Here is a 24,213-nt window from a genome sequence, read left to right on the forward strand (position 1 = left end):
TATCTGTACATTGTGGACGCCTTCATGTATAGTCTTTTTGCTGACTGGAGAGCACGCAACAAAAAAGATTTTCACTGTACCTCGATACATGTGACAATAATAAACTAACCTAAACTAAAGAAGGTATCTTACTGCCCAAATAGTTCTGAAACTGTTCCCCAGTGTGGCCTATGCAGAACTGCAAGTGTTCCTGTCATGTCCTACGAAGCGCTCAAAGGGACCATGCAGTCAACCGAGAGAAGGATACCGACTGATTATTAATTTATTGTATTACTAATAATTGTATATTTATTTGTGTGTTTTTGTGTTAATGGGCCTGTAAAGGTGCAGCAGATAAGAATGTATTTGTTCTATTACCAGTACACATGACAAGGGCGGCACGGTTGCGTAGCGGTAGAGCTACTGCCTTACAGCGCCAGAGACCCGGGTTCCATCCTGACCATGGGTGCTTATCTGAATGGAGTTTGTACGTTCTCCACACAGCCTCACCTGCAATGTGGGGCATTACTCATCCCCGTTTACGTGGAAGTCTTGTTGTTAGGCATTTTAACTTTGTACCGGATCACATTCAACATTTGCCTCTCAGAAGAGATGGCGCTAATTCTGAACCAAGGCTGTGAATCGCAAGAGGCTACATTATATGCAGTAATTTGATATCCAGACAAAGCTGGCAGTAGCACCAGAGGCCATCTCACCTGACTTTAATGCCTTGGGCTCTTTCTACCATGTCACAGAAAGTCTCTTTTCAGCGGAGTACTGGTATATAAAGCACGCAACTGGAAAACAGTTTGGAATTGCACAGAGTCTCTTGCCCACAGTAGGTGAATCGAGGACTAGAAGACATAGGTTCAAGGTGAAGGGGAAAAGTTTTAATAGGAATCTGAGGGGTGACTTTTTCACACAAAGGGTGGTGGGTGTATGGACCAAGCTGCCAGAGGAGGTAGTTGAGGCTGGGACTATCCCAATGTTTATGAAACATTTAGACAGGTACATGGATAGGACAGGTTTGGAGGGATATGGACCAAGCTCAGGCAGGTGGGACTAGTGTAGTGCAGTTGGCCGGTGTGGGCAAGTTGGGCCGAAGGGCCTGTTTCCACACTGTGACACTCTATGACTCTATGACTCTATGACTCTATTCGTGAACCAATTCTGCCTTTATACTGTATACGGGCAGTGAATATTAACTTGAGAAACTATACTCATGACAGTTTTCACCAGAGTCATTACTTATGCCCCTGTCTCCAGCTTGAGTCTATTCACGGACTGCACAAGTGCCTCTAATCAGTGTCTCTCTTCTGTCACCAAGAGTTGAAATCTATGCTTGGGCTTAAAGATCATTTATAATTTGCTTATTTTTAAAGTGTCTCAAATCCCGCTAACATTTCAACAGCGATAAGTACTGGAGCAGCTCTCAGCTCACAACTCGAATGCCATTTCGGGGCGGTAGTGGTGACACAGCGGTAGAGTTGCATGGGGTTTTCTGCGGTTGCCCCCACACTACAAAGACGTACAGGTTGATAGGTTAATTGGATTTGGTAAAGGGCGCAGGCCCAGGCACAGGGCGGCATGGTGGCACAGCGGTAGAGCTGCTGCCTTACAGCGCCAGAGACCCGGGTTCAAGCCCGACCACGGGTGCTGTTTGTATGGAGTTTGTACTATCTCCCCATGATCGCGTGGGTTTTCTTCGAGATCTTCGGTTTCCTCCCACACTCCAAAGTGTAAGATTTGAGAAGTTTTCCCTCATTCTGCAATCAACACCAAACCAAAGAGCTGCAGTTTGGACATTTTAAACGGGAGACTGGGGCTGATAGCGGAGAAAGGCTGCGGTCAGTTTACCAAGGGATGTCACAATCCGTGGGTCCTCCTAAGATGGCCGCGGGACCTCGTGACCAGCCACAAAAGCAAAAACCTTACAGCCCAGTCTCTAGGTTTCTGCAAAGCCACGGCCAGAACAATCGATGGATATTGGCCGTGCAGAAACCTGCGAAACCAGGTCGAAGTCCAGACATCAGCATACTCACAATGCCCCAAGCCGACCTACACAGTTAATCTCGTTAAGGGGGCACAATAGCCCATAGAAACCTACCTGGTAGGAGATGGGAAACCAGTTAAACCCATCACCTCTCAACGAGAAACAGATTAACAGACCGTCTGGCCATTACCGGTACCCCCGGACATAGCGCAGATCAGAGAGAAAACTCAAATACCCATCTTTGAATCAAAGAGATCCCGAGATCTGGCGGGAGATAGGACGGGTCAGGATTAGTATAACTGGCCACGATTTTTGGGTTTTAAAACTCAAGAAGAAAAGACAGGCAAGAAAGGCAGCCAAGACAGAAGTCAGAGGAGGTAACAAACGGCACGGAGAACGGAGACTCACCGAGAAGAACGGAAGGAAGAAACTCACGGAACAAGCACGACCCTCACGGAGAACAGCGGAGAAGCAGCACGAACAGCGAGTAACCCCAGTAATAGCCCCATGGTGAGCATGTACCCCGATCCTGCACATCCTGGACATAGTTTTAGTGTAGAGGGGAGGGTGGTTTGAATAAACGTGGGTATGTAAATGAATATGTGTTGGTCAATTTTGCGATGTGTCGTACGTTCCCCATCTTACAGTCAAGAATATGTCTAATAAAACTGTGTCTAAGTATTCGTGTAGTTATGCATATGTCGTTTAGAACTGTGTCTAAGTATTCGTGTAATTATGCATATGTCTAATAGAACTGTGTATAAGTATTCATGGACAATAGTCCCAAGTGCACAATAAAAGCCTTTTCCATTTAAACCCTGGTCTTCAAATCCGGTCTGGTTGAGTTTTTCTGCACTATCAACGCTCCAGTGTCTAGAACCGTAGGGGGTGAGTGGGTCGAACCACTCACGGGGAACCAGTGTGCGCGGCCTGGTCAAGGGATCAGAGCAAGGCACGGGGACCTTAGGTCGGGCGAAAGCTCGGCGCAGAAACCCCTTACAAAAGACATACAAAGGAAGGTATCACAAAATGCTGGAGCAACTCAGCAGGTCAGGCAGCATCTAGGAGAGAGGGAATGGGTGACGTTTCGGGTCGAGACCCTTCTTCAGTCTGAAGAAGGATGTCGACCCGAAACGTCACCCATTCCCTCTCTCCTAGATGCTGCCTGACCTGCTGAGTTACTCCAGCATTTTGTGATACCTTCGATTTGTACCAGCATCTGCAGTTATTTTCCTACACTCCAAAGACATGCAGGTTTTGTAGGTTAATTGGCTTGGTATGAAATGTAAATTGTGTGTGTAGGATAGTGCTAGTAAGCGGGGATCTCTGGTCGGCGTGGACTCGGTGGGCCGAAGGGCCAGTTTCCGCGTAGTTTCTCTGAACACTAAACTCTAAACACAGTGGTTGCAGTGTGTACAGTCCAAGAAACCTTACTGGCCTGGGGCACTCTGACACACATCCCATACCCATGATCTTTATCACAAAAGACAAGGACAGCAGGCACATGGGAATACTAGCAAGATGACATGATGCAGACTTTGACGTTCCTTCATCAAAGGTGGATCACATTCCTTGAATTCTCTACTCAACAGTATTGTGGAAGTACTTTTAATAGAAAGAGTCCAGAGGTAAAAGAAGACTGTGCAGAAAGGACCTACATACGCGGGTATATCCCAATGATGGGTAAACAATGCTGGAGTAAATCAATGGGTAAGGGAGCATTCCAGGAGGAAAAGAATGGATGACGTTTTGGGTCGAGAGCCTTCATGCAGTCTCAAGAAGGGCTCTGACCTATTTGTCTATTGTCTATTGACCTGAAACGACACCCATGTCCTTTTTCTCAGAGATGAGGCCTGGCCCGCTGAGTTACTCCAGCACTTTGTGTCTACCTTCGGTAAAACAAGGCTGTTCATCTCCACCATTTCTATTAGGGTCTGCTGAGACTGCAAAACTATTCAGTAAAGAAATACATGATCAAATATATCTTAGCACTGGATAGTTTGGCATTATAAAAAATTAGCTCTGCACGGGTTGACTTCTGTTTCCCTCAGAATGAATGATGCCAGCAATCACTTCCAGATGATTTTTTTTTTTTTAGATTTAGAGATACAGCGCTGAAACAGGCCCTTCGGCCCAACGAGTCCGCGCCGCCCAGCGATCCCCGCACATTAACACTATCCTACACACACTAGGGACAATTTTTACATTTACCCAGTCAATTAACCTACATACCTGTACGTCTTTGGAGTGCGGGAGGAAACCGAAGATCTCGGAGAAAACCCACGCAGGTCACGGGGAGAACGTACAAACTCCGCACAGACGGCGCCCGTAGTCAGGATCGAACCAGAGTCTCCGGCGCTGCATTCGCTGCAAGGCAGCAACTCTACCGCTGCGCCACCGTGCCGTTAAATCCCACTAAATCCCACTAAAACTACGTATTGGATGGAGGTGATGGCTGCAATTAGTCTTTATGTCTATTGTCTATTGTCTATGGCTAGCTGCAGCTGGGACTTTGAATATGGCACTAAAACCTTGCGGCTCTTGCATATGGTCTCAGCGGGCTGTTTCCGTACATTCTGTACTGAATCGGGGATTGCACTTATTTTTTGTATTAGTTTAGAGAAACTGAGCGAAAATAGGCCCTTCGGCCCACCGAGTCCGCACCGACCAGTGATCCCCGCCCACTAACACGATCTTACACACACTATGGCCAATTGACATTTAGCCTACAAAACTTGTACGTATTTGGAATGTGGGAGGAAATCGAAGATCGCGTAGAAAACCCGTGCAAGTTATGGGGAGAACGTATCACCTCGTACCCGTAGTCAAGATCGAGCCGGGTCTCCGGCGATGTAAGGCAGCAGCTCTACAGATATGCCACCGTATAAGGCAATAATCTTGCAGAGCTGCATGCAAAAAAATAATTCCACTGGACCTTGGTATAAAAAGAACCAATGAGCCATTGAGTAATCATGTTTAATTTTCCCTGCAGAAAGTCAAGCCTGGTAGGTTAAGCCCTACAATCCAGGCAATACGGTATAAGATTATTAAGGGGTTGGACCCGTTCGAGGCAGGAAACATGTTCCCAATGTTGGGGGAGTCCAGTACAAGGGGCCACAGTTTAAGAATAAGGGGTAGGCCATTTAGAACTGAGATGAGGAAAAACCTTTTCAGTCAGAGAGTTGTGAATCTGTGGAATTCTCTGCCTCAGAAGGCAGTGGAGGCCAATTCTCTAAATGCATTCAAGAGAGAGCTAGATAGAGCTCTTAAGGATAGCGGAGTCAGGGGGGTATGGGGAGAAGGCAGGAACGGGGTACTGATTGAGAATGATCAGCCATGATCACGTTGAATGGCGGTGCTGGCTCAAAGGGCCGAATGGCCTCCTCCTGCACCTATTGTCTATGGTCTATTGTCTATACGCTTGTGAATGTTTTCTGCTCCCGTTCTAGTTTAAGTGCATCCTTCCTGCAGTGTGGAGACGAGAACTGCACATAAAACGTCAAATGCATTTGCCATGACATCTCTTACATTTCTTACGAAGTGCTATATTGGCCAATCTTATTTCCCAGGTCTTGATGCACTGCCTTGTTTGGTATGGTTCTTCACACGAATCCAGATTTAGTTTAGAGATACAGTGTGGAAACTGGCCCTTCGGCGTTCCGTGTCCGCGCCGACCAGCGATCCCCGCACATCAACACCGTCCTACACCCGCTAGGGACAATTTTTACATTTACCAAGTCAATTAACCTACAAACCTATGCGTCTTTCGAGTGTGGGAGAAAACCAAAGATCTCGGAGAAAACCCATGCAGGTCAGGGGGAGAGCGTACAAACTCCACACAGACAGCACCCATAGTCAGGATCGAACCCGGGTGTCCAGCGCTGCATTCGCTGTAAGGCAGCAACACTACCGCTGTGCCACCGTGACCGCCCTTAAATGTGGTGAGGATAACTGCCCGTACTATGCTTCTGGAAAGCGAGTCCCAAACTCTCACTTTGCAAAACCAATTATACTCAGGAGAGTCAGACTACAAATCAATTTTTTTTAAAAAATAGCAAAAAAACAATGAATGGACGAACTCAGAGGGTCAAGCAACATCTAAAACATCACCCATCCCTTTGCATCTACAGTTGCTGCTGAGTTCCATCGTATTTTTTCATTTAGGTTTACAGTCTGGATTCCAGCATCTGAAGTCTCTTGTGCCTCCAAATCGAAATAAAATTCCAATCTGCATCAACTGGGTGGTACGGTGGCCCAGTGGTAGAGTTGCTGCCTTACAGTGCCAGAGACCTGGGTTTGATCCTGACTACGGGTGCTGTCGATACAGAGATTGTACAATCGCACTTTGGACTTTGAATAATGGCTTCAAAATTGGCGGTGCCAGTTTGTGTAATATATACATTGCTGTGCAATGCATAAGTGTCAAATAAACCACCATTGACTCTTAATCTCCCTGTGACCATGTGGGTTTTCTCCAGGTGCTCGGGTCACCTCCCACATTAACAAGATGTACAGGTTTGCAGGTTAATTAGCTTCTCTAAATTGTCCCTAATGTGTAGGATAGAATTATAGTGATCACTGGTCTGCACAGACTCGGTGGGCCGAAGGGCGCGTTTCCACGCTGTATCTCTAAACTAAACTAAACTCATATTCAATTACCCTTAGACAGCTGGGAACTGAGAATGTAGTCAACCATAGAAAGGAGAACATGCGGTAGCAATAAAACTGGAGAGAGAGAGTCAGGTCGAGAATGTCAGTATCAAAAGAAGGCGAAAACTACCTCAAACCAGTGTCAAAAGTATTGACAAGGTTTGGTGCACTGCGGATACATTTGACAGCCAGGTCCGCCAGCAGCTTTGCAGATGGTTTCCAGCAGAAATATAAACATTGAGTGCCCCAGGCTCCACAGAGAGTCAATGAAGATCATTGAAGAAGAGAGCAACAGATTGCAGTGTTGGCTGTTATATTCCCCAGAGGCCTTGGGCAAAACATCTCTCAATGAAATATCCTCAGGTTGCAAGCAAAATATTGCTTAAACTGTGGCAAAACGTAGGAGCTTAATTTCCACTAAATTACCAAGGAAAACTTGACGTGTGAAAATCATTATTTCATGGGATCGCAGCATGGTTACTGTAAGGAAGGGTGGCCACTTGGCACCACAACTGCACGGTGGCACAGCGGTAGAGATGCTGTCTTACAGTGCTAGAGAACGAGGTTCGATCCTGACTATGGGTGCTGTCTGTATGGAGTTTGTACGTTCTCCTCAGGACCTGCGTGGGTTTTCTCCGGGATCTACGGTTTCCTCCCACACTCCAAAGACGTACAGGTTTGCAGGTTAAGTGGTTTGGCATAAATGTTAAAAATGTCCCCATTGTAGGATAGTGTTAATGTGTGGGGATCACTGGCCTGTGCATACTCGGTGGGCCGAAGGTCCTGTTTCCGAGCAGTATCTCTAAACTAAACTAAACTAACAAAAATGTTCTTGCTCTTATGCTCCATATCTCTGTAAACACCTTGGTGAAGGAGGGTGGTAAAATTTGCAATTTTCCAGTCCACAGAACGATTGTGATCCCTTGACTGTGACCCCTTGATTGTAAACCCTTGATGTTTTAACACAAAGGGTGGTGGGTGCATGGTACAAGCTGCCAGAGGAGGTTGTTGAGGCTGGGACTACCCCAAGGTTTAAGAAACAGTTGGAATCCGTGGAATTCTTTGTCACAGAAGGCTGTGGCTCAAAGTCAGTGGATATATTTAAGGCAGAGATAGATAGATTCTTGATTAGTACGGGTGTCAGGGGTTTTGGGGAGAAGGCAGGAGAATGGGGTTAGGAGGGAGAGATAGATCAAACATGATTGAATGGCGGAGTAAACTTGATGGGCCGAATGGCCTAATTCTACTCCTATCTCTTACGATCTTATGATATTACTAATGTAAAGAACCTGGAATGCAGCATTGACATTAAAGAAGAAGAATATGCCTTGGTAACAGTTCAGAAAGGGTTCAGAAGATACATTTGTGGAATGAGAAATCACCTGATGAGAAAGATTGAATAAATTGTACATACATTCTGGTCTTAAAAGCAATGATGGTATTGAAACATAACATTCTGAAGAGCTGCTCAGGATAAAGGCTGCAGGATGTTACCCTTGAGTGGGGGATCCTAGTACGGGGGTCTCAGAATAAGAGGTTGTTCATTTAAGACTACGATGAGGAATTTATCACCTCAAAGGTTGTGAATCTTTGGAACTTGTACCTCAGAGAGCCGTGAATGCAAAACCATGATTGACATATATTTTTTTAGCACAATTATACCACCGATTTTCCAGCAACAGGTGGTCTGACACCTCCTTTATACCGGATAAAATTCAGAGAGCGTACTTGAAATCCGCTCCCCCCTCAAAAGTTGCCCCGAAAATGTGGCCCCTAGGCCGGGTGAAGTGGCTAATCAACCTCATCGGGACGTCCGCAGCTGATCGGCGGGTGAAATTTGCGTGAAAATTGGCGGCCTCCATCTGGGACTCGCCTGTGGAGGCTCCGGCCGTGTGGACGTCGGAAGCTCGCAGAACCCTGGGTGGGAGCCGACATCGGGAGCTTCGGCAGCGGCAGCGTCTTCGCCCGCCACGAGTCGCGGGGCTTGGGTCGGCCCGCCGCGGACTTTTCACCGTCCGGCGCGGCCTGAAATAGGCCGCGGGATTTTCTCTGCCCGGCGGGGGCTTCAATGTCGGGAGCCACGACCGCCCCGACGTGCAGCGGCAGCGTCCTCGCCCTCCCCGGATCGCGGGGCTTGGGTCGGCCCACCGCGGTCCATTCACCGTCCGGCGCGGCCTGGAACGTGGCAACTACAACAGCCTGACCGCGGGAGAAGACGGCATGGGAAGAGAAAGGACATTCTGGCCTTCCATCACAGTGAGGAGGTGACTGGAGGGAGACTCACTGTGATGGATGTTTCTTTTTGTTTGATTGTGTGTGTTATTGCTTATTTTTATTGCTCTTGTTGTTGGACTGTGGGTAATCTTTCATTTCACTGCACATTTATGTGCATGTGACAAATAAACTTGACTTGACTTGACCCCTGGAACTCCAGCCCAGCCGGAATCGACAGATCTGTTCCCATAGCTGACCGATCGTGGCCGATCGGCTAGCCGGTATCTCCCTCCCCCATGGCTGTGACCTCTGTTGGTCCGGCAAAATGGATAATTCTGGCAAGGCTCTTGGGGAGCCACGGGTGCCGGAAAATCGGTGGCGTACCATCTTATTTTTAAAATCACAAGGCAAATGCCGAGAAATAGATAGGCTTGACAAACTTACCATTTTTGGAGAGAGTTACAGCCATATATTCCTCATTGAAAGAACTGACATAAAGCAGTATACATGGGGTGTGCATAGTTCGAAAACTGAATGCAATATTTTCCCTTAAAAAGGTGAGCTCTGAAGATGCAGCAGGTGTAAGATCACTTAGATTCTTGACAACGGTGACAGGCTCCTGCAGTGTGTACAACAATGATGTTCCAGACTCAAAGGAAGCAGAAATCTCTGAGCAATAAAACAAAAGACAGAATAAAAATTAATAAGGTTATTAATTATATAACCCGAGTTGAACTCATCTGACTTAAAATCAGATGTAGATTTTTTTTTAAACAGTCAGGTTTGTTCAATTCTAGTCTATATTTTTTTAATATATTAATTATTTGGACTTCTACCTTTACTATCAGAGATACAATGTGGAAACAGGCCCTTCGGCCCAGCCGACCAGTGATCACCTGGTACACTAGTTCTACCCTACACACTGGGGACAATTTCTAGAAGCCAATTAACCAACAAACCTGCACATCTCTGGAATGTGAGATAAAACTGGAGCACCCGGTGAAAACCCACATAGCCACAGTTGAGAATGTACGAATTCTGTACAGTCGGCCCCCATGGTCAGGATCAAATCCGGGTCTTCGGTGCTGGAAGGCAGCAACTCCACCACTGCACCACCTTGCCATCTTTTCCTCCAATTTACATGTGGCCTTACTCTGGCAATGGAGGAGGCCCAGAACAGAAAGGTCAGTATGGGTAGGAAGGAACTGCAGATGCTGGTTTACACCAAAATGCTGGAATAACTCAGCAGGACAGGCAGCTTAGAAACATAGAAGCATGGAAAATAGGTGCAGGAGTAGGCCATTCGGCTCTTTGAGCCTGCACCGCCATTCAATATGATCATGGCTGATCATCCAACTCAGTATCCCGTACCTGCCTTCTCTCCATACCCCCTGATCCCTTTAGCCACAAGGGCCACATCTAACTCCCTCTTAAATATAGCCAATAAACTGGCCTCAACTACCTTCTGCGGCAGAGAATTCCACAGATTCACCACTCTCTGTGTGAAAAAAAAACCGTTCTCATCTCAGTCCTAAAAGACTTCCCCCTTATCCTTAAACTGTGACCCCTTGTTCTGGACTTCCCCAACATCGGGAACAATCTCCCTGCATCTAGCCTGTCCAACCCCTTAAGAATTTTGTAAGTTTCTATAAGATCCCCCCTCAATCTTCTAAATTCCAGCGAGTACAAGCCGAGTCTATCCAGTCTTTCTTCATATGAAAGTCCTGCCATCTCAGGAATCAATCTGGTGAACCTTCTCTGTACTCCCTCTATGGCAAGAATGTCTTTCCTCAGATTAGGAGACCAAAACTGTACGCAATACTCCAGGTGCGGTCTCACCAATGCCCTGTACAACTGCAGCAGAACCTCCCTACTCCTATACTCAAATCCCCTCGCTATGAATGCCAACATACCATTCGCTTTCTTCACTGCCTGCTGCACCTGCATGCCTACTTCTGGATAGAAGGAATGGGTGACGTTTCGGGTCAAGACCCTTCTTCAAACCCATGGGAATGGGAAGGAGTGGTGAAATGGTTGGCAACCTCGAGATCTCGTAGAACCCGGCGGACTGAGCGTAAGTGTTCAACGAAACAGTTCTTGCCTGATGCTGCTTTCCACTGAAGCTAAGTGGAAGAGAAAACTATTCGGATTGTGAAATTGACTGCCGGTATTGCCCCAGGCAAATCTCATCCCAACCCTGAAATTTATAAATATCTTGCATTCTATTGTTCTATTTCGGTGTCGTAAACTGATAGAAAGCTGGAATGGGTTTTAATAATTTAAGTGAACAACGTAAAGCTTTAAATGTTGCAGATTCTGACAAAGGAATCAATGGGATATTGCATTTTCTATCAGTTCATCAACTGGACATTTACTAAAAGTGCATTGGAAATACTAACTCATCTTGAGAGAGATTTCTAACTTGACTTTTCTTTTGTTGAACTGCTATCCATCTCAATATTTGTGTAGGTGGTAAGGTGCCGCACCCAGCATTTGCACGTGTGCCAAAATAATTGAAGAAAAACACAATTTAATACTATCTAGAATGTATATAATGTGTTAGGCACTATTGACATTTACGTAAGAGGGATATGGGCCAAGCGCAGGTAGGTGGGACTAGTGTAGATGGGGCAATGCTGGTCAGGGTGGGCAAGTTGGGTCAAAGGGCCTGTTTCCAAGCTGTTGGATCATAGGGCCTGTTACCATTTTAATAGAGGCATTGACATGCTGGACAAGCTGAACTTGTCGAAATGCAGTGCTTTGTAAACTTCTGCTCATTTTTAACAAATGAACTGGTGAAAGATCAAATCGAGAAGTTGTCAGCAATTGCAAACCTTTGTTCAAAATCAAGGGAAGGTCATAAGGTTATAAGTGATAGGAGTAGAATTGGTCCATTCGGCCCATCAAGTCTACCCCACCATTCAATCATGGCTGATCTCCCTTTCCCTCCTAAACCCATTCTCCTGCCTTCTCCCCATAATCCCTGACACACGTACTAATCAAAAATCTATCTATCTGTGCCTTAAAGATATCCACTGACTTGGCCTCCACAGCCTCCTGTGGCAAAGATTCCACAGATTCACCATCCTCCAACTAAATAAATTCCTCCTCATCTCCTTCCTAAAAGAACGTCCTTTAATTCTAAGGCTATGGCCTCTAGACCTTGACTCTCCCACGAGTGGAACCATCCTCTCCACATCCACTCTATCCAAGCCTTTCACTATTCTGTACGCTTCAATGAGGTTTCCCCCTTCATTCTTCTGAATTTTAGTTTCTGTATAACAGAGGGAGTTTGAGAGTCTTACATTGCCCGGCAATTATACATCATGAGCCCATATTATGGGTCTGCATATTGAAAGTTGAGCTGAAGTAAAAGTAATTTAAATAAATTACAGTGTGCGTCGTTTCAGAGATCGTCCATCCAATTTTCTTCATGAGACAGGGCATTTTAAACGCATTTCCTCAGATGTTTCTGCCGTTGTGAGAATGGATCGTGACAATGAATACAGAGAGGTTTCGTAAAGGAAAATGCCCGAAGCTACCTGAAGGCATTGTGACTTCCTTTCCAATCTGCGCAAAATAATAATTGATGATAAAAGATGCATGCAATGTAAATGGATGGTGTTGCTTTATATTTCAGACGCGGCAAATGAAGGTTGCGCGATAGGAAACTGCTCAGAAATCATCTCCATACTTCACAGCATCAGGCACTATCAGCTCAGCAGAAATATATTATTCATGTTATTGCTAATTGATGATTATTTTAGCATTTGTAATATTAAACTAACCATTAATACGACATGAACTTCTACCTGGGAATACATTGATGAAAAGCACAAGGGTGTGAATTTAATTATGTTCACCTGCTGATGTAAAGTGTTTTTACTCCTTATTTTCCAGTTGATATGCAGGTCAGAGACTGACTCGAAGATTGGCCTGAGTAGTGACTACCAAGAGCAGGTGGACATAGATAGGTTACAGTCACAGAGTTCGCTTGTGGTGCTGATAAAACAATCCCGTCGATAAGTTTATCCACGTTAAGTTTATCCTTCCTTGCTGTTCGAGTCTAAACCAAGCGAGTTCTCACAAAAGTTCTCTGCAATTTGAGCACGACTGACTTGTTTTGCATTCCTGTTTCCTTGCCTTAAAGATTAATCAATCACTTGCCTTGCTATTTCTTTGCACAGTACCTGCAAATGTACTTTGCACAGCAGTAGAGGTGCTGGCTTATTGTGACAGAAATCCAGGTTCGATCCTGACTACGGGTGCTGCCTGTACGGAGTTTGTACATTCTCCCCGTGACAGCGTGGGGTTTTTCCACGAGCTCCGGTTTCCACCCACCAAAGACATCCAGGTTTGTAGACTAATTGGCTTGGAAAAATGGTCAATTGTCCCTAATATGTGTAGGTTAGTGTTAACGTGTGGGGATCGCCGGTCGGCAAGGACTTGGTGGGCCAAAGGGCCTGTTTCTGCACTGTGTCTCTAAACTAAACTAAACTAAACTAATCTCATATAACAGCTCATCAAGATCCTGCTGTATCCCTATTTTACTAGTTCCAGAATAAAACAATCCCATCGCAATGATCACTCCCTCCTTATTCCCAAGTTCTACCCATGTAACCTCACTGAACGTTTCTTCAGGAATTTGTTGTCTACTGCCGTGAGATTCTCCTGAATCAAAATACTCCCTTACCTCTCTTTATCACACTTTTAGTTTAGTTTAGAGATACAACGCAGAAACAGGCCCTTCGGCCCACCGGGTCCATGCTGACTGGTGATCCCCGCAGACTTACACTATCCCACACACACTAGGGACAATTTACAATTATACCAAGCCAATGTACCTGCAAACCTCTACATCTTTGGAGTGTGGGAGGAATCCAGAGCACCCATGGAAAATCCACGCATGTCATGGGGAGAATGTACAAACCCATAGTCAGGATCGAACCCAGAACTCTGGCGCTGTAAGGCAGCAACTCTACCACTGAGCCAATGTACCGTCGTTGTAGCATCTGTACACCAGAACATTGATCTGCCTATCCCTCACCACTGTTTCTGTAATAGCTAGAATATCTCAATGGCTATAATATTTCATGCGCCTATTCATGCTCAACTGTCTTGTAGCTAAAGCCTTCCGTTCCAGGCAACAGCCGAATAAAAATATACACAAAATCGGAAAACCCTACAACTCATAGAAAAACAGGCCGTTTAAATCTGCTGCCAGCTAATGCAACCTTTAACGAGGCAAGCATGGGGAAGGGGAATAAAACAGACATTGAAGAATCAAAGCTGATATTAAGGGTTAACAAACAAGTGCTCTGTAGTCATCGATTCTAGATACAATAGACAATAGACAATAGGTGGCACCTTATTCCCATTTATTCGAGAGTCCTTTGCAATTTCTCCTGTATTCGCTTCCCTTTAACTCCATCTCCATATTCCCAATTTGTCAACCCCTCCCCCCACTACCTAGTTTAAACCCACATCATTCAGATGTTTAAGAGTTAACAGCATGTCTAATATATCTTATATATTGAACAGCATAGATAATGGAAACACATTCAGTCAATAACATGGTCAATATTACTGATACCAGTATATTATTCCAGATTTATTTAGTTGCTTGAATATAAATTCTCCAGTTGTCATTGCGTTGTCTACACTGGCTCCCTAGTTTGGAGGTCAAAGTCACGGCCAACTCGCCCAATAAACTAACAACACTGCCTCTACAATCCTTACGCTACCTGTATTCCCGGAATAGCGGGACTGTCATATGTTGAAAGACTGGAGCGACTAGGCTTGTATACACTGAAATTTAGAAGGATCTTATCGAAACGTATAAGATTATTAAGGGGTTGGACACGTTAGAGGCAGGAAACATGTTCCCAATGTTGGGGAAGTCCAGAACAAGGGGCCACAGTTTAAGATTAAGGGGTAGGCCATTTAGAACGGAGATGAGGAAAAACTTTTTCAGTCAGAGAGTTTTGAATCTGTGGAATTCTCTGCCTCAGAAGGCAGTGGAGGCCAATTCTCTGAATGCATTCAAGAGAGAGCTAGATAGAGCTCTTAAGGATAGCGGAGTCAGGGGGTATGGGGAGAAGGCAGGAACAGGGTACTGATTGAGAATGATCAGCCATGATCACATTGAATGGTGGTGCTGGCTCGAAGGGCTGAATGGCCTCCTCCTGCACCTATTGTCTATTGTCTATTGATAAGTTCACAAGTTATAGGAATACAATTAGGCCATTCGGCCATTGAGTCTACTACGCAATTCATCATGGCTGGTCTCTGCTTCCTAATCCCATTTTCCTGCCTTCTCCCCAAAACCCTTGACATCGTTCTAATCAAGAATTTGTCTATCTCTGCCTTAAAAGACTTGGCCTCCACAGCCCTCTGTGGCAATGAGTTCCACAGATTAACTACCCTCTGACTAAAGAAGTTCCTCCCCACCTCCATTCTAAAAGAGTGCCCTTTAATTCTGAGGCTATGTCCTCTGGTCCTAGACTCCCCCACCAATGGAAACATCCTTTCCACATCCAATTTATCTGTGCCTTCCATTATTCTGCTAGTTTCAATGATGTCCCCCTCAATCTTCTAAACTCCAGCGAGTCGAGGCCCAGTGCTGTCATACGCTCATCATATACTAACCCACTCATTCCTGGAATCTTTCTTGTAAACCTCCTCTGGACCCTCTCCAGAGCCAGCACGCCCTTCCTCAGATATGGGGATAAGTTTGGTGACTTAATAAATATTACATCAAGAGACTAAAGAAGGTGGAAGTAAATAGTGCAGTTTACAAAATTGAGGATTGTTAAAAGTAACCCGTGATAGTTTAGAATGCTCGAATGTTAGTCGGTGAAAATCTAAAATTATGGTTAGATCCCACATGTATTTTACATCAGAATTTTTTTATTAGCTGCAAGTTACTTTGATCTGCAATTCACTATATGAAAGAGTGGTGGAAGAGAAATAAGAATTATCTTTCAAAAAAAGGAATTCTAAATGCATTTGAAGGGGAGAAAGTAAAGGCTCTGGGGAAGAAGCATTTTCTCTGACTACAGTCTAACTATATTCCCCATATAGCCTATTTTTTATATAAAATAGAAATAGGACAAATCGGCTCTTCAGCCTGTGCCACCATTCAAAAAGATCTTGGGAATTGTTGTGTTTGTCCACTTTCCCTATCAATCCACATGATCCATTGATCACAACCTTGAATATGTTAGTTTAATTTAATTTAGTGATACAGCGTGGAAACAGGCCCCATTGGCCCGCTAAGTCCATGCCGACCAGCGATCCCTGGACACTACCACTATCCTGCATACACTTCATATATATACAAAGCCAATTAACCTACAAACCTTTACGTCTTTGGAGTGTGGGAAGAAACCGAAGATCTCGGAGAAAACCCATGCAGGTCACGGGGAGAATGTACAAACTCTGTATAGACAGTGCCCCTAACCAGGATTGAGGAGATCTGATGAGAGGAGATCTTATCGAAACGTATAAGATTATTAAGGGGTTGGACACGTTAGAGGCAGGAAACGTGTTCCCAATGTTGGGGGAGTCCAGAACAAGGGGCCACAGTTTAAGAATAAGGGGTAGGCCATTTAGAACTGAGATGAGGAAAAACATTTTCAGTCAGAGAGTTGTGAATCTGTGGAATTCTCTGCCTCAGAAGGCAGTGGAGGCCAATTCTCTGAATGCATTCAAGAGAGAGCTAGATAGAGCGCTTAAGGATAGCGGAGTCAGGGGGTATGGGGAGAAGGCATGAACGGGGTACTGATTGAGAATGATCAGCCATGATCACATTGAATGGTGGTGCTGGCTCGAAGGGCCGAATGGCCTCTTCCTGCACCTATTGTGTATTGTCTATTGAACCTGCGTCTCTGACACTGTAGGGCAGCAACTGTACTGCTGCGCCACCGTGCCTACCTAATTCTGTGACTGAGCCCTCTAAGGACCATATTTCAGGGCTGTAAGTACAACCTTTTCAGCTTTCTCGTTCTTTATAACAGTTGTTCCAAGAATAAGTAGTTAGGTTTAACACCTTGCTGAGAAAGGTTTGGAGTCAAAATGATGCTCTTTAATCGAAACTGAATGTAATTGACAGTAACTTAATTAGGTCCTTGCCAACCGCTTTAATACATAATCTTGCGCTGGAGTACCGTGGGTGTCCATTTCTGGATGATAAAGGAGCCAATCCTGAGCAACTGATGTCTGTGGTGCCTGGGTGCATAACCCACAGAGGGAAACAATATGCATGGTGTTTATGTTTCAATAAGGAAGCATCACTTAAATGTGGCACTTTATTTTGCAATATTTGTGTGGCTTAGGCACGGTATTAGCAGTTGCTGTTAGGATGAAGAAGTAGGCACTTAAGGCGTAATTTTTAGTCACACTTGCATTTGGTCATCTAATTTGGCAGTGCCAATAACCATGCGGTATAGGTTTCTGGTGGGAGGTAGGAGATCTAAGGGAGATTTAAGGAAATGGGGACGGGGAGTAAATGGGGAAGGGCACTAGTAAATGGGGAATTGGGGGAGGGCACCAGTAAATGGGGAATTGGGGGAGGGCACCAGTAAATGGGGAATTGGGGGAGGGCACCAGTAAATGGGGAATTGGGAGAGGGCACCAGTAAATGGGGAATTGGGGAAGGGCACCTATAGATGAGGACTAAGGGGTGGTTGTAAATGGGGAATTAGGACAGGGCATCTGTAAATGCGGAATTAAGTGCTCACCTGTAAATGGAAAATTAAGGATTATCACCTGTAAACATATCATATTCCCACTACCCACAAGTTCTTCATGCATGTTTCAGCATCAGTCACAATGATTTTAACGTTCTCTATCAGATCCAGACAGCTTCTATTCAAAGGAAAATGAGCGAACCTTTATAATTCCCAGTCTGTCTGACTGCTCAAATGACAGAGAATTCACAATGCGAATGGAAGTCACTTGGTTTATTGTCTCTTTTCTGGGACTAGTGTAGCTGGGACATTGTTGGCCAATGTGGGCAAGTTGGGCCGAAGGGCCTGTTTCCACATTGTATCACCCTGTGACTCCATGACTATAACTACGAGGAAGAAATTATCAAAGATTTACCATCCCCCTGCATAAAAGAGTCTGGTTCAGTTCTGCAATTTTCTACAATTTTGGCAAAATGTTTTGCATTCCATTCTCCTTGCCTTAAAAGATTAATTAATCATTTGCCTTCCTATTTGTCTGCAGTACAGGGGCAGCATGGTGGCGCAGCGGTAAAGTTGCTGCCTCACAGCGCCAGAGACCCGGGTTCGATCATGACTACAGATGCTGTCTGTTTAGATTTTGCACATTCTCCCGAGTTGGAGGCTGCGTAGTGAGAGATCACCGGAGGTGATGAGATCAGAAACAGCCTGGGAGATGATGTCCTGGGGTTCGTAGGTAGAGCCATGGTCAAGGGGTAGGTATAAGAGGGTGTCCGAGAGTTGGTGCCTGACCTCAGCATGGTAGAGATGAGCCTGCTAGACTAAAACGGCTCCTCCCTTGTCAGCGGGATTGAAGGGTCCCGACCCAAACCGTCATCTATCCATGCACTCTCGGGATGCTGCCTGACCCTCTGAGGTACTCCAGCACTCCGTGCCTTCTTTTGTAAACCATCAAGGCGGCACAGTGTCACAGCGGTAGAGTTGCTGCCTTGCGGACTTGGTGGGACAAAGGGCCTGTTTGCGCGCTGTATCTCTAAACTAAACTAAAATCTCTAAAATCTGTAGTTCCTTCTTTCTCAACTGCCCGCTTCCTTATTTGGAATCTGGGTTCTTACCTTTTTTACAGAATGGTCCATCGTAAGCAGAGTGAGTGCAGTTGCACCAATAGCCATTGTACTTCTCTATGCACCTCCCTCCGTTGTGGCACAGGTTGCCATAACTGCTGCAGTGTCCAAGGCAACCTGGCTTCACCCCAGGGGTAACTTTAGCTCTTTCTTCAAGATCCAGGGTGATCCCGTTCAACCGTAAAGAACGAATGCAGCCAAGGAAACCCTTCTGTCGTGATGCCGTCCCACCTGCAGGGAGATGAATGAACAGGAAGCCAATGTCACACTAGTGCACCGAATGACCTAGAAATGAGATGGACCAGCAGATTTTTTTTTTTTTTTGCGCAGGCTCGGCGAATGTATAGCTAACCACCACCATCTAAATCTACCTGATCACCAGGTTGCTAAACGCTTTAACTCCCCCTCCCGTTCCCACACTGACCTTTCTGTCCTGGCCCTCCTTCATTGTTAGAGTGAGGCCCAGCGCAAATTAGAGGAACAGCACCTCATATTTCGTTTGGGTAGCTTACACCCCAGCGGTATGAACGTGGACTTATCTAACTTTAAGTAACCCTTGCTTTCCCTCGCTCTCTCCATCCCTACCCCTTTCCAGTTCTCCGACCAGTCTTACTGTCTCCGATTACATTTTATCTCTGTTTGCTTTGTTATTACCCAGCTAACAATGATCTATTCTACATTTTCCTCGAACTTCATTCCCTTAGCCCTGTTTTCACACCTTAAACTTCCTTATCTCTGTATCTCCCTCTCCCCTGACATCAGTCTGAAGAAGGGTCTCGTCCCGAAACGTCACCCATTCCTTCTCTCCAGAGATGCTGCCTGTCCCGCTGAGTTACTCCAGCATTTTGTGTCTATCTTAGATATTTTTAAAGTTTAATTTAGTTTCGAGATAAATTGCGGAAACAGGCCCTGCAGCCCAGAGTCTGTCCGCACTGACCAGCAATCCTCGTTTAAAAAAATCTCACATGGACAACAATGTGTTCTGCCTGTTAGATCCCACAAACTGACCATTATCAATGCATTACATCGTCCTAGCAACTACCGTTAAACCACTTTGTCTTAGTTAAGTTCAATTCAGTTTAGTTTAGAGATACAGTGCGGAAACAATCCCTTCGGCCCTCTGTGTCCACACCGACCAGCGATCCCCGCACATTAACACTATCCTGCACACACTTGGGACAATTTTTAAAAAAATTCACCAAGCCAATTAGCCTTTGGAGTGTGGGAGGAAACCGGAGCTCATGGAGAAATCGCATGCAGGTCGCGGGGAGAACGTACAAACTAAATACAGACAGCACCCGTAGTCAGAATTGAACCTGGGTCTCTGGCGCTGTAAGGCAGCATCTCTACTGCAGTGCCACTGTGCAGCCTGTTGTGTTATAAGTAAAATACGTAACCTATTCTTTGTACCCTATGTTTTGTTAGCAAACCACCCCAAGCAAAATGTACAAAAGCATCTTCAGCTCATAAATAAGACACAACATTCTGGAGTAACTCAGCAGGTCAGGCAGCATCCCTAGAGAATGTGGATAGGTGACATTTCAGGTCGGGTTCCTACTTCAGTCTGAAGACCTGAAACGTCACCTGTCCATACTCTCCGGGGTTGCTGCCTGACCCATTGAGTTACTCCAGCATTTTGTGTCTTTCCTTGGTAAATCAGCAACTGCAGTTCCTTCTCTCTACACTTAGCTCATTATATGGCAGTTTTAGATGGTTGGTCATTATTTCCAGTCGAAAGCAAAACCAAAAGCTAAACCACTTTGGCGGCAAGAATAAGGAGGCAGATTATTATCTCAATGGTGTCAGATTAGGAAAAAGGGAAGTGCAACGAGACCTGGGTGTCCTTGTAAACCAGTCACTGAAAGTAAACATGCAGGCACAGCAGGCAGTGAAGAAAGCTAATGGCATGTCGGCCTTCATAACGAGAGGATTTGAGTATAGGAGTAAAGAGGTCCTTCTGCAGTTATACATGGCCCTGGTGAGACCATATCTGGAGTATTGTGTGCAGTTTTGGTCTCCTAATTTGAGGAAGGATATCCTTGCTATTGAGGAAGTGCACATAGGTTCACGAGGTTAATCCCTGGGATGGTGGGACTGTCATATCAGGAAAGATTGGAAAGACTGGGCTTGTATCCACTGGAATTTAGAAGACTGAGAGGGGATCTTCTAGAAATGTATAAAATCATAAAAGGACTGGACAAGCTAGATGCAGGAAAAATGTTCCCAATGTTGGGACAGTCCAGAACCAGGGGCCACAGTCTAAGAATAAAGGGGAGGCCATTTAAAACTGAGATGAGAAAAAACCTTTTCACCCAGAGAGTTGTGAATTTGTGGAATTCTCTGCCACAGAAGGCAGTAGAGGAGAATTAGACAATAGACAATAGACAATAGGTGCAGGAGTAGGCCATTCAGCCCTTCGAACCAGCACCGCCATTCAATGCGATCATGGCTGATTACTCTCAATCAGTACCCCGTTCCTGCCTTCTCCCCATACCCCCTCACTCCGCTATCCTTAAGAGCTCTATCCAGCTCTCTCTTGAAAGCATCCAACGAACTGGCTGAATTTAAAAGAGAGTTAGATAGAGCTCTTGAGGCTAGCGGAATCGAAGGCAGACACAGGTTACTGATTGTGGATGATCAGCCATGATCACATTGAATGGTGGTACTAGCTCGAAGGGCCAAATAGTCTCCTCCTGCACCTATTTTCTATGTTTCTATGTTTCCAAATCTACAAATGCACAAAATTACTTCTATACCCTTCAATAGTATACCAGTTTGTTTTATTCTAAGTCACAGTGAAATCTTAGTGTTTGGTAATATTGCACTGTGCATAAAACATGATCAAACAAGGTCATCTCGGTTCATTGATATATTTCAGAAGTAAAAATTGATGTTTCAAATTTCTATTTTATTATGTCTCATCATAGATTTCATGTTGTAGAATATTAAATGCATACATTTATCTGCAAGATACTTGCACTGCAGATTACTGAAATCCTGTTGTGAAAATACATCTTTATAAAAAAAAATTTTTTAAAGACAATTGCAAATGCAATTGCAGTTTTTTTTTTAAAGACATCAGTTCGTAAGTTCATGGTTACCAGGAGCAGAATTAGGCCATTCAGCACATAAAAGTCTACTCCGCCATTCAATCATGGCTGATCTATCTTTCTCTCTCAACCCCATTCTCCTGCCTTCGCTCTCTGTCACCCATACTGATCAAGAATCTGTCAATCTCCGCCTTAAAAATATCCACTGACTTGGTCTCTCCCCAGCCAAGAATTTCACAGATTCACCAGCCTCTAACTAAAGACACACCGCCTCATCTTCTTGCTAAAGGTACGTCCTTTAATTCTGAGGCCGTGGCCTCTGGTCCTAGACTCTCCCACCAGTGGAAACATCCTCTCTACATTCACTCTATCCAGGCCTCTGTTCGGTAAGTTTCGATGAGGTCCCCCCCTCATCCTTCTAAACTTCTTGTACTTTTCATGACAATTCTGTGCACGGAAAGATAACAATTAAATGAGAGGGAGAGGAACGTCATCGAAACTTATAACTGACACCAGGAGCAAGCAGATATTTTGAAGCCAAGAATGTTGTTAACTTTTGTCTAAATGATGGGTGTTTTTTGGACAGCAATCGATAGATAGTTTGCAGAAAATGGCGGATTCAAAAGGTCATTGTTAATTTGTTCAATGTCGTTACTTTTACTTCCTTGTGTTTTTTTTCTATTTAAGTTTTCTTGTTCAGTGAAATACAAAGGTGGCAATGGGGCTGAGGAGAAAGAAAGATCATCGTAGGATGAGGGGAGAGCTGATAGAAGTATTTAAACTGATGAGAGGTATAGAGTGGGCAGATTTTTTTCTCCGGGTGGTAACATCAAAGACTAGAGGGCATAGCTTGAAGATGAAAGGGGCAAAGTTTAAAGGAGATGTGTGGGCAAGTTTTATAGCACAATGGGTTCTAGGGGGCCTGGAATGTATTGTCGAGGTTGGTGGTAGAGCCAGATATAACACTTGTGTTTAACAAGCTTTTAGATAGACATGTGTAAGGAATGGAGGGGTTTGGGTCATGTGCAGGCAAATGAGATTAGTTTAGATTGGCATCACGTTCAACAGAGACATTGTGGCCGAAGACACTGTTCCTGTGCTATACTTTTCTATGTAGGAAGGAACTGCAGATGCTGATTTAAACCGAAGATAGACACAAAATTCTGGAGTAACTGAGCGGGACAGGCAGCATCTCTGGAGAGAAGGAATGGGTGACGTTTCGGGGTCTAAAGAAGGGTCTCAACCCGAAATGTCACCCATTCCTTCTCTCCAGAGGTGCTGCCTGTCCCGCTGAGTTACTCCAACATTTTGTGTCTTATCTGTTCTTTTCTATGTTCGCTGTTCCATGTACTAACTCCGTATTTGAGCAGCAGTTTGAATTCATTAGTGTTCTGCTAATATACAGTGTAATCATAGTCTTGAATCACGAACTTGGAAGACCTTTGGCATATGTCACTTGTCTGAGAGCCATTAGTATACTTTATTCAAGGTTGAGCACTCTGCCCTACAACTGTAGCATAGAAAATTGATCTGCTTCATTGCGCTGAGCGTGAAACTCAATTTACATTAAATGCATTTTCCGCTTTAATGCATTTATTTTTCTTGTGGAATTAATAACCTTGGCATGTAAATAAGTGTAGGATTTATTTGGTGAGGTAATGCCTGATAATTGAAAAGATGATTCGTGAAGAAAAACATCCCAACATATGAAAAATATTCCCACTTCTATATTGAATCTGGAATTCTCGAGTCAGAGAGTCGTAGAGTGATACAAATGTGGAAACAGGCCCACACCGGCCAACATGTCCCAACTACACTAGCCTCACCTGCCTGCATTTGGTCCATATCCCTTCCATCCTGTCCTATCCGTGTACCTGTCTAACTGTTTCTTTAATGTTGGGATAGTTCCTGCCTCAACTACCTCCTCTGGCAGCTTGTTCCACACACCCATCACCCTGCAGCAGTGGTGCAGCGGTAGAGTTGCTGTCTGGCAACGACGGAGACCCGGAATTCTATCCTGACTAAGGGCGCGGTCTGTACGGAGTTTGTATGTTCTTCCTGGGGCTGTGTGGGCTTTCTCTGGGTACCACAGTTTCTTCCCATGTTCCTAAAACGTGCAGGTTTTGTCGGTTAATTAAGAAATACACATCAGACAGATTCATTCAGTATCACTAAACTAAACTAAACTAAACTAAACTAAACTAAACTAAACTAAACTAAACTAAGGTTCATCTAGAAACTCATCAGGAACTGATTCAGTCATCTTCCTATCTACTACATTCATGTCCACGGGAAAGTAAAATTGGAAAAGAAGCCCCCGTTTATTTTAAATGAAAACTTGCAAGTGGGAGAAAGGGAGAGAGCAATGCCTCTGTGGAAAGAAGAAGGCAGAGGCAGGCTTCAGTGAAGAATTCACTACAGGAAGAATAACAGCACAGCAGTAGAGTTGCTGCCGAACAGCGCCAGAGACCCAGGTTCGATCCTGACTATGGGCGCTGTCTGTACAGAGTTTGTAC

General features: G+C 44.8%; 1 protein-coding gene across 1 annotated transcript in view; it reads right to left on the minus strand.

The window, feature by feature from the left end:
• LOC144595738 (contactin-associated protein-like 5) overlaps positions 1-24,213 on the minus strand; it is a 644,436-nt gene that overhangs the window by 168,414 nt on the left and 451,809 nt on the right. The window contains exons 18-19 of the mRNA XM_078403317.1: positions 18,639-18,878; positions 9,281-9,505 (exon numbers count right to left, since the gene is read on the minus strand). Coding sequence (XP_078259443.1) covers positions 9,281-9,505; positions 18,639-18,878 — 465 coding nt within the window. The remainder of the gene's footprint in view (positions 1-9,280; positions 9,506-18,638; positions 18,879-24,213) is intronic.

The sequence above is a fragment of the Rhinoraja longicauda genome, chromosome 8 (assembly GCF_053455715.1).
Source record: "Rhinoraja longicauda isolate Sanriku21f chromosome 8, sRhiLon1.1, whole genome shotgun sequence".
Taxonomy (NCBI): Eukaryota; Metazoa; Chordata; class Chondrichthyes; order Rajiformes; family Arhynchobatidae; genus Rhinoraja; species Rhinoraja longicauda.